This window comes from Silurus aristotelis, assembly GCF_946808225.1.
Source record: "Silurus aristotelis genome assembly, chromosome: 1".
Lineage (NCBI taxonomy): Eukaryota > Metazoa > Chordata > Actinopteri > Siluriformes > Siluridae > Silurus > Silurus aristotelis.
In genome coordinates, this window is record NC_139574.1 from 4,851,115 (window position 1) to 4,861,931 (window position 10,817).

The 10,817-nt window shown below is 44.8% G+C and overlaps 1 protein-coding gene across 16 annotated transcripts in view; it reads left to right on the forward strand.

Moving 5' to 3' along the window:
* kmt2ca (lysine (K)-specific methyltransferase 2Ca) overlaps positions 1-10,817 on the forward strand; it is a 191,174-nt gene that overhangs the window by 100,370 nt on the left and 79,987 nt on the right. For 12 of the 16 annotated variants that reach the window (XM_083543047.1, XM_083543040.1, XM_083543041.1 and 9 more), the window contains exons 15-18: positions 25-144; positions 8,093-8,209; positions 8,648-8,752; positions 9,565-9,669. In XM_083543047.1, the coding sequence (XP_083399173.1) occupies positions 25-144; positions 8,093-8,209; positions 8,648-8,752; positions 9,565-9,669 (447 nt within the window). The remainder of the gene's footprint in view (positions 1-24; positions 145-8,092; positions 8,210-8,647; positions 8,753-9,564; positions 9,670-10,817) is intronic. The other 4 variants (XM_083543051.1, XM_083543043.1, XM_083543052.1 and 1 more) reach the window with 1 other exon arrangement.

A 10,817-nucleotide genomic window follows, 5' to 3' on the forward strand; every position in this document is an offset into this window, starting at 1 on the left:
TCCCCGTGCCGGCGTCTCTCACAGGTTGGATGGAGCAGCCGTAGTGCCGTGAGCTCCCCGTCCTGGTCTCCGGAGCACTCCGAGGCCTCGGACGCCTATAAGAACCGGCTGCAGCAGGGCGAGCTCGTGTGGACCGCCAGACTGGTAAATCGAGGGCTGTGGCAGGGGGCAGAGCCCGAGGGATATGTGGTGGTTGGGCGGATCGTCGCTAGTTTTCCAAATACGATGTTTTTAAAGATATATATATTTACACAATGTATCATGACTGATGACTTGTCTCTGGCGAGTGAATCAGAGTATCCTCAGAGCTGACAGTTTTTTTCCCAGACGGCAGGCAAAGCGATTTTTATGGATGCAAAGTAGGCAGGCTAACCGACGCGACCCAACTTTAACTTTAATGCAAATGACGCAATGTTCAAGCTAACAGTCAGAGTCTGGGACGACGTGTGTGTTTCATGTTTTTTTTTTATGATACTCACGATAAGTCCCTGTCTTTCTTCCATTTTATTTTATTGATAGATTTAATCGCATTCTGTTGAATTTGACTAAAGACGTATGATTTCTGAACAGGTTTTGTATTGTGCGAATATCATACTAGCATTGGGAAACTAAAGATAGAGCACGCCCACTAGTGATCAGCATGGAGAAAAGTTGTGTGAACTGGAAAGGAATCATAGATGCTGTGTGTGTGCATAGGCGGATATATGCGGGGTATGTGTAAGGGGTATGTGTGTATAGAGTGTATGTGTGTATAGAGTGTATGTGTGTATAGAGTGTATGTGTGTATAGAGTGTATGTGTGTATAGAGTGTATGTGTAAGGGGTATGTGTGTATAGAGGGTATGTGTGTATAGTGTATGTGTAAGGGGTATGTGTGTATAGAGTGTATGTGTGTATAGAGTGTATGTGTGTATAGAGTGTATGTGTGTATAGAGTGTATGTGTGTATAGAGTGTATGTGTGTATAGAGTGTATGTGTGTATAGAGTGTATGTGTAAGGGGTATGTGTGTATAGAGTGTATGTGTAAGGGGGATGCGTGTATAGAGTGTATGTGTAAGGGGTATGTGTGTATAGAGTGTATGTGTGGGGGTATGTGTAAGGGGTATGTGTGTATAGAGTCTATGTGTGTATAGAGTGTATGTGTAAGGGGTATGTGTGTATAGAGTGTATGTGTAAGGGGTATGTGTGTATAGAGTGTATGTGTAAGGGGTATGTGTGTATAGAGTGTATGTGTGGGGGTATGTGTAAACGGTATGTGTGTATAGAGTGTATGTGTAGGGTATGTGTGTATAGAGTGTATGTGTGTATAGAGTGTATGTGTGTATAGAGTGTATGTGTGTATAGAGTGTATGTGTGGGGGTATGTGTGTATAGAGTGTATGTGTGGGGGTATGTGTGTATAGAGTGTATGTGTGGGGGTATGTGTGTATAGAGTGTATGTGTGGGGGTATGTGTAAAGGGTATGTGTGTATAGTGTGTATATGTGGGGTATGTGTATAGAGTGTATGTGTGTATAGAGTGTATGTGTGTATAGAGTGTATGTGTGTATAGAGTGTATGTGTGGGGGTATGTGTAAAGGGTATGTGTGTATAGAGTGTATGTGTGGGGGTATGTGTAAGGGGTATGTGTGTATAGAGTTTGTGTGTATAGAGTGTATGTGTGGGGGGTATGTGTAAGGGGTATGTGTATGTGTGGGGGTATGTGTAAGGGGTATGTGTGTATAGTGTCTATATGTGTATAGAGTGTATGTGTAAGGGGTATGTGTGTATAGAGTGTATGTGTAAGGGGTATGTGTGTATAGAGTGTATGTGTAAGGGGTATGTGTGTATAGAGTGTATGTGTAAGGGGTATGTGTGTATAGAGTGTATGTGTGGGGGTATGTGTAAACGGTATGTGTGTATAGAGTGTATGTGTAGGGTATGTGTGTATAGAGTGTATGTGTGTATAGAGTGTATGTGTGGGGGTATGTGTGTATAGAGTGTATGTGTAAGGGGTATGTGTGTATAGTGTCTATATGTGTATAGAGTGTATGTGTAAGGGGTATGTGTGTATAGAGTGTATGTGTGGGGGTATGTGTAAACGGTATGTGTGTATAGAGTGTATGTGTAGGGTATGTGTGTATAGAGTGTATGTGTGTATAGAGTGTATGTGTAAGGGGTATGTGTGTATAGAGTGTATGTGTAAGGGGTATGTGTGTATAGAGTGTATGTGTAAGGGGTATGTGTGTATAGAGTGTATGTGTGGGGGTATGTGTAAACGGTATGTGTGTATAGAGTGTATGTGTAGGGTATGTGTGTATAGAGTGTATGTGTGTATAGAGTGTATGTGTAAGGGGTATGTGTGTATAGAGTGTATGTGTAAGGGGTATGTGTGTATAGAGTGTATGTGTGGGGGTATGTGTAAACGGTATGTGTGTATAGAGTGTATGTGTAGGGTATGTGTGTATAGAGTGTATGTGTGTATAGAGTGTATGTGTGGGGGTATGTGTGTATAGAGTGTATGTGTGGGGGTATGTGTAAAGGGTATGTGTGTATAGAGTGTATGTGTGTATAGAGTGTATGTATAGAGTGTATGTATGTGTAAGGGGTATGTGGGTATAGTGTCTATATGTGTATAGAGTGTATGTGTAAGGGGTATGTGTGTATAGAGTGTATGTGTAAGGGGTATGTGTGTATAGAGTGTATGTGTAAGGGGTATGTGTGTATAGAGTGTATGTGTAAGGGGTATGTGTAAACGGTATGTGTGTATAGAGTGTATGTGTAGGGTATGTGTGTATAGAGTGTATGTGTAAGGGGTATGTGTGTATAGAGTGTATGTGTGGGGGTATGTGTAAACGGTATGTGTGTATAGAGTGTATGTGTAGGGTATGTGTGTATAGAGTGTATGTGTGTATAGAGTGTATGTGTGGGGGTATGTGTGTATAGAGTGTATGTGTGGGGGTATGTGTAAAGGGTATGTGTGTATAGAGTGTATGTGTGTATAGAGTGTATGTGTGTATAGAGTGTATGTGTGGGGGTATGTGTAAAGGGTATGTGTGTATAGAGTGTATGTGTGGGGGTATGTGTAAGGGGTATGTGTGTATAGAGTGTATGTGTGGGGGTATGTGTAAGGGGTATGTGTATGTGTGGGGGTATGTGTAAGGGGTATGTGTGTATAGTGTCTATATGTGTATAGAGTGTATGTGTGGGGGTATGTGTAAAGGGTATGTGTGTATAGAGTGTATGTGTGTATAGAGTGTATGTGTGTATAGAGTGTATGTGTGGGGGTATGTGTAAAGGGTATGTGTGTATAGAGTGTATGTGTGGGGGTATGTGTAAGGGGTATGTGTGTATAGAGTGTATGTGTGGGGGTATGTGTAAGGGGTATGTGTATGTGTGGGGGTATGTGTAAGGGGTATGTGTGTATAGTGTCTATATGTGTATAGAGTGTATGTGTGGGGGTATGTGTAAAGGGTATGTGTATGTGTATAGAGTGTATGTGTGTATAGAGTGTATGTGTGTATAGAGTGTATGTGTGTATAGAGTGTATGTGTGTATAGAGTGTATGTGTGCATAGAGTGTATGTGTGCATAGAGTGTATGTGTGCATAGAGTGTATGTGTGCATAGAGTGTATGTGTGCATAGAGTGTATGTGTGCATAGAGTGTATGTGTGCATAGTGTATGTGTGCATAGAGTGTATGTGTGGGGGTACGTGTAAAGGGGTATGTGTGTATAGAGTGTATGTGTGGGGGTATGTGTAAGGGGTATGTGTGTATAGAGTGTATGTGTGTATAGAGTGTATGTGTGGGGGTATGTGTAAAGGGTATGTGTATGTGTGGGGGTATGTGTAAGAGGGGTATGTGTGTATAGTGTCTATATGTGTATAGAGTGTATGTGTGGGGGTATGTGTAAAGGGTATGTGTGTATAGTATGTATGTGTGGGGGTATATGTAAGGGGTATGTGTATGTGTGGGGGTATGTGTGTATATGTGGGGGATGTGTAAGGGGTATGTGTGTATAGAGTGTATGTGTGTATAGAGTGTATGTGTGGGGATATGTGTAAAGGGTATGTGTGTATAGAGTGTATGTGTGGGGGTATGTGTAAGGGGTATGTGTGTATAGTGTGTATGTGTGGGGGTATGTGTAAGGGGTATGTGTGGGCGTACGTGTAAGGGGTATGTGTGGGCGTATGTGTGGGGGTATGTGTGAGGGGTATGTGTGTATAGTGTGTATATGTGGGGTATGTGCGTATAGAGTGTATGTATGTGTATAGAGTGTATGTGTGGGGGTATGTGTAAAGGGTATGTGTGTATAGAGTGTATATGTGTATAGAGTGTATGTGTGGGGGTATGTGTAAAGGGTATGTGTGTATAGTATGTATGTGTGGGGGTATGTGTGTATATGTGGGGGATGTGTAAGGGGTATGTGTGTATAGAGTGTATGTGTGGGGGTATGTGTAAGGTGTATGTGTGGGGGTATGTGTAAGGGGTATGTGTATGTGTGGGGGTATGTGTCAGGGGTATGTGTGTATAGAGTGTATGTGTGGGGGTATGTGTAAAGGGTATGTGTGTATAGAGTGCATGTGTGTATAGAGTGTATGTGTGGGGGTATGTTTAAAGGGTATGTGTGTATAGAGTGTATGTGTGGGGGTATGTTTAAAGGGTATGTGTGTATAGAGTGTATTTGTGGGGGTATGTGTAAGGGGTATGTGTGTATAGTGTGTATGTGTGTAAGAGTGTATGTGTGGGGGTATGTGTAAAGGGTTATGTGTGTATAGAGTGTATGTGTGGGGGTATGTGTAAGGGGTATGTGTGTATAGTGTGTATGTGTGTATATAGTGTATGTGTGGGGGTATGTGTAAAGGGTTATGTGTGTATAGAGTGTATGTGTGGGGGTATGTGTAAGGGGTATGTGTGTATAGTGTGTATGTGTGGGGGTATGTGTAAGTGGTATGTGTATGTGTGGGGGTATGTGTCAGGGGTATGTGTGTATAGTGTGTATATGTGGGGGATGTGTAAGGGGTATGTGTGTATAGAGTGTATGTGTGTATAGAGTGTATGTGTGGGGGTATGTGTAAAGGGTTATGTGTGTATAGAGTGTATGTGTGGGGGTATGTGTAAGGGGTATGTGTGTATAGTGTGTATAGAGTGTATGTGTGGGGGTATGTGTAAAGGGTTATGTGTGTATAGAGTGTATGTGTGGGGGTATGTGTAAGGGGTATGTGTGTATAGTGTGTATGTGTGTATAGAGTGTATGTGTGGGGGTATGTGTAAAGGGTTATGTGTGTATAGAGTGTATGTGTAAAGGGTATGTGTGTATAGAGTATATGTGTGGGGGTATGTGTAAGGGGTATGTGTGTATAGTGTGTATGTGTGTATAGAGTGTATGTGTGGGGGTATGTGTAAAGGGTTATGTGTGTATAGAGTGTATGTGTGGGGGTATGTGTAAGGGGTATGTGTGTATAGTGTGTATGTGTGGGGGTATGTGTAAGTGGTATGTGTATGTGTGGGGGTATGTGTAAGTGGTATGTGTATGTGTGGGGGTATGTGTCAGGGGTATGTGTGTATAGTGTGTATATGTGGGGGATGTGTAAGGGGTATGTGTGTATAGAGTGGTGGTTTTTGTATAGTGGGGGTATGTATAGGTGGGTATGTATAGGTTGTTTATGTATAATGGGGGTATGTATAGGTTGGGTATGTATGGCTGGGTATGTATAGGTTGGGTATGTATGGTGGGGGTATGTATAGGTTGCGTATGTATGGCGGGGGTATGTATAGGTTGGGTATGTATGGCGGGGGTATGTATAGGTTGCGTATGTATGGCGGGGGTATGTATAGGTTGGGTATGTATGGCGGGGGTATGTATAGGTTGGGTATGTATGGGGGGTATGTATAGGTTGGGTATGTATGGGGGGTATGTATAGGTTGGGTATGTATGGGGGGTATGTATAGGTTGCGTATGTATGGCGGGGGTATGTATCGTTTGGGTATGTATGGGGGGGTATCTATGGTGGGGGGTATGTATTGGTTGGGTATGTAGGGGGGTATGTATAGGTTGGGTATGTATGTGGGGTATGTATAGGTTGGGTATGTATGGTGGGGGTATGTATAGGTTGGGTATGTATGGTGGGGGTATGTATAGGTTGGGTATGTATGGCGGGGGTATGTATAGGTTGCGTATATATGGCGGGGGTATGTATCAGTTGGGTATGTATGGGGGGGTATCTATGGTGGGGGGTATGTATAGGTTGGGTATGTATTGGTTGGGTATGTAGGGGGGTATGTATAGGTTGGGTCTGTATGGGGGTATGTATAGGTTGGGTATGTATGGGGGGTATGTATAGGTTGCGTATGTATGGCGGGGGTATGTATCGGTTGGGTATGTATGGGGGGTATCTATGGTGGGGGTATGTATAGGTTGCGTATGTATGGCGGGGGTATGTATAGGTTGGGTATGTATATGGGGGGTATGTATGGTGGGGGGTATGTATAGGGGAGGTGTCAGCAGACAGAAACCTTCAGCAGCATTTCCCTCAGCCCCCCTCGGCTTGTTCTAAGGGAGGAGTCCAGACACGGGGAAATGATGCAGGGAAAGGAAATGAGGAAGTGCAATTAAAGAAACGAGAAGGAACCACCGATCGCTTATCTTCCTGCGTGTGCGTGATAACGTCCCCTGCCACGCCTTTCCCAAATGATTCCCTGCTGCGTGCGTTTTCCACATGGTACACGTACCGTACCGTTCCGAGAGACCCAGAATGGAGAATAGATAGGAACAAGCAGGAGAAAAAAAAAAAAGAAATTCTAAATAAAAAATAAACATAATACTAAAACCATGTGATGAACAGTGAAAGTACAGATTTAATTGTGTTATAGTGATACGATGTCTGATCTGATTACGCACTGAGGTTTGACTCAGCTCTCATGTCGCTGATGTTATTTAAATCACGCTGAATTTATTTCAGTTTTAAACCGATATTAAATATATGTGCTGCGTCTCTGGAATTTAAGGAAAATCGGATGAGACCAATATCCAGAGGTCTCATCCGGTGGAGGTTGGAGATGTAAAAGAGATCTCGCTGTCCTGCAAGTGGACGAGGTGCACGTCTCGCGTTTTTTACTCCGTAATTCATTTGAGCTGAAACAAGTTGCAGACTGTACAGGTGTCAGGGTTGACCTCTTCCTCCACCTCTTCCTCCTCCTCCTCGTCTGTCTTGAGCAGTCTCTCGAAATGAATGTGAAGTTTCCTGTCTTGAGTGTGTAATTATCTACGAGGAAGCAGGATTCATGCCAGAGAGAAGCGTGACTGGTTCAGATGTGGGTCAGGGACCAGGAACAGCGCTGTAACCTGAACCCAGGGCCAGAGTCGTGTTCCACTCTGATGGACACGCACGCACACACACACACACACACACACACACACACACACACACACACACACACACACACACACACACACACACACACACACACACACACACCACTAAAGAGCTTACCTTTACACACACTTTCCTCATTTCTTTTCTGTTGGGTGATGAACAGATGTAATGGTAAAATGGGATTAAACTGATGGGACAGGACTTGGATGACTGATCAGTACAGATATGATGGGTCAGAACTTGTATAACGAAACTGGACGGAAGGGACTGGACAGGATGGGGTGGGACAGGACTGGATGGATGTGAGGGAACAGGATGGAAGTGGACACATGAGTGTGACAGGATGGGGTGGGACAGGACTGGATGGATGTGGACACATGAATGTGACAGGATGGGGTGGGACAGGACTGGATGGAAGTGGACACATGAATGGATTAAGTGTCCTGGTTTAGGGCGGAGTGGGTTGAAAGCAACCAAGTAAGGGATATATTGTGTTGATAAAATATTTATTTATTTATATATTTTTGGGGGACACACACACACACACACACACACACACACACACACACACACACACACACACACACACCCCTTGTCATTTTTGTTAATCATATTAGGAATTGTTTTTTTAACCTCTCTCTCTCTCTCTCTCTCTCTCTTTCTCTCTCTTTCTCTCTCTCTCTCTCTCTCTCTCTCTCTCTCTCTCTCTCTCTCTCTCTCTCTCTCTCTCTCTCTCTCAGGGCCGTGGATCAGGTTTTCCTGGGCGGAGACGTCCTCGAGGAGCGAATCTGTCAGGTCGAGGGGGAAGAGGACGAGCTCGTCTAAAGCTGGACAGCAGCCTTCTGGTGACCCCTGGGGTACAAATTAATCCTACAGCACTCTTCATTCTACACCATCATCATCATCGTCGTCCTGTTTCTAATTCTGGCACCAGGACCATGTTCACCACCTCCACACCTCCATTCTTTATTAATGTCTCTCTCTCTCTCACTCACTCACTCACTCACTCACTCACTCACTCACTCACTCACTCACTCACTCACTCACTCACTCACTCACTCACTCACTCACTCACATACACACACACACACACACACACACACACCTTAATAGAGAGGAGGAAGATGGATAGATAGAAAGAGACAGAAAGAGAGATGGGTATGGAGAGAGAGAGAGAGAGAGAGAGAGGTTGATAGATAGTTGATATGTACATTAAAATGTTTATAGATATTAACTGTAGTGAAATAATTAGAAAACTATTGTGTGTGTGTGTGTGTGTGTGTGTGTGTGTGTAGGTGAACTTTCTTGAGACTCCTCATGTGGTGAAAGAAGAAGAGGAGAACGCTATGCACAATACAGTCGTCATGTTCTCCAGCTCTGACACCTTCACACTCAGACAGGTGTGTGTTGGGGTGTCTGTGGGTGTGTGTGTGGGTGTGTGTGTGAGTATGTCTGTGTGTGTAGGTGGGTGTGTCGGCCTGTGTTATTTTATTATTGTGTTTGTTATTGTTATTTGTGTTTAATTTTGTTAGTGTGTCTGCAGTGTGTGTGTGTCTGTGTCTGCGTTGTGTGTGTTGGGGTGGGTGTCTGTATGTTATTGTACATTGTTTATTTGATCATTGTGTACATGTTATTGTCATTTCTTTTAATTTTTGTTAGTGTGTTTATCAGTGGATAGGTGTGTGTATTGGTTGGTGTGTGTGTCTGCAGTGTGTTATTTTATATTGTTTATTTTACTATTGTGTACTTATTGTCATTTGTGTTAATTTTTGTTAGTGTGTGTGTATATATATATATATATATGTCGGTGTGTGTTGGTGGGTGTGGGTTGGCGGGTGTGTATCGGTGGATGTGTGTGTGTGTCTGTGGTGTGTTTTATTGTATATTGTTTATTTTATCATTGTGTACTTATTGTCATTTTTGTTCATTTTTGTGTGTGCGCACGCCTTCCTTGAGGTTATCCTCTTGGAGTGTGATTAAACAGTCTCTTTTTTTTCCTCTCTCTCGCTCTTTCTCTCTATCGCTATCTCCCCCCCCCTTTTTTCCCTCATTCTATTTCTTTTATATTTACTTCTTCCCTTTCTCCCTTTTTCCTTCTCTCTTTTACTCTCTCTCTCTCTCTCTCTCTCTCTCTCTCTCTCTCTCTGTGTGTGTGTGTGTGTGTGTGTGTGTGTGTGTGTGTGTGTGTGTGTGTGTGTGTGTGTGTGTGTAGGATATGTGTTTGGTGTGTGGGAGTTTTGGTCAGGGTGCCGAGGGGAGACTTCTGGCCTGTTCTCAGTGTGGTCAGTGCTATCATCCGTTCTGCGTCAACATTAAGGTAACATTTCACTCCACAGACACACACACACACACACGCCACACACACACAATATTTTATATTTGACAATTATTTATTTAACTCTGTACTCTGAGGTTCTGTAAATCTTATTTAAGCTTGGTGTGTGTGTGTGTGTGTGTGTGTGTGTGTATTTGAGAGAGAACTGTAATTATTCACCAGAGCTGTTGGTGATTAATGAGAGTAGGTCTGAGGGTGAGGAGCTCTCCTGTCTTTGACCCAGTCACAGAAATCCCATCAGCCCCTGCTCGTACTTCTGCTCCTCTAAACACTGCACAGCTGTTTACAGCCGCTGAGGTTCAAACCTCATTACATCTTATTATGAAGTAGTGGGGTGGAGAAGGGAGGAGCAGTGTGGAAGAAGGGAGGAACTGTGTGGAGAAAAGAAGGAGCAGTGGGAAGAAGGGAGGGAGGAGCGAAATAGTGGGGAGGAAGAAGGGAGGAGCGAAATAGTGGTGAGGAAGGAGGGAGGAGCGAAATAGTGGTGAGGGAGGAGCGAAATAGTAGGGAGGAAGGAGGGAGGAGCAGTGGGGAGAAGGGAGGAGTGGAGCAGTGGGGAGAAGGGAGGAGCGGAGCAGTGGGGAGAAGGGAGGAGCGGAGCAGTGGGGAGAAGGGAGGAGCGGAGCAGTGGGGAGAAGGGAGGGGAGGAGCAGTGGGGAGAAGGGAGGAGCGAAGCAGTGGGGAGATGATGGGAGAAGCGGAGCAGTGGGGAGGTGATGGGAGAAGCGGAGCAGTGGGGAGATGATGGGAGAAGCGGAGCAGTGGGGAGGTGATGGGAGAAGCGGAGCAGTGGGGAGATGATGGGAGAAGCGGAGCAGTGGGGAGATGATGGGAGAAGCGGAGCAGTGGGGAGATGATGGGAGAAGCGGAGCAGTGGGGAGATGATGGGAGGAGCGGAGCAGTGGGGAGATGGGAGGAGCGGAGCAGTGGGAAGATGGGAGGAGCGGAGCAGTGGGGAGAAGGGAGGAGCGGAGCAGTGGGGAGAAGGGAGGAGCGGAGCAGTGGGGAGAAGGGAGGAGCGGAGCAGTGGGGAGAAGGGAGGAGCAGTGGGGAGAAGGGAGGAGCAGTGGGGAGATGGGAGGAGCGGAGCAGTGGGGAGATGGGAGGAGCGGAGCAGTGGGGAGATGGGA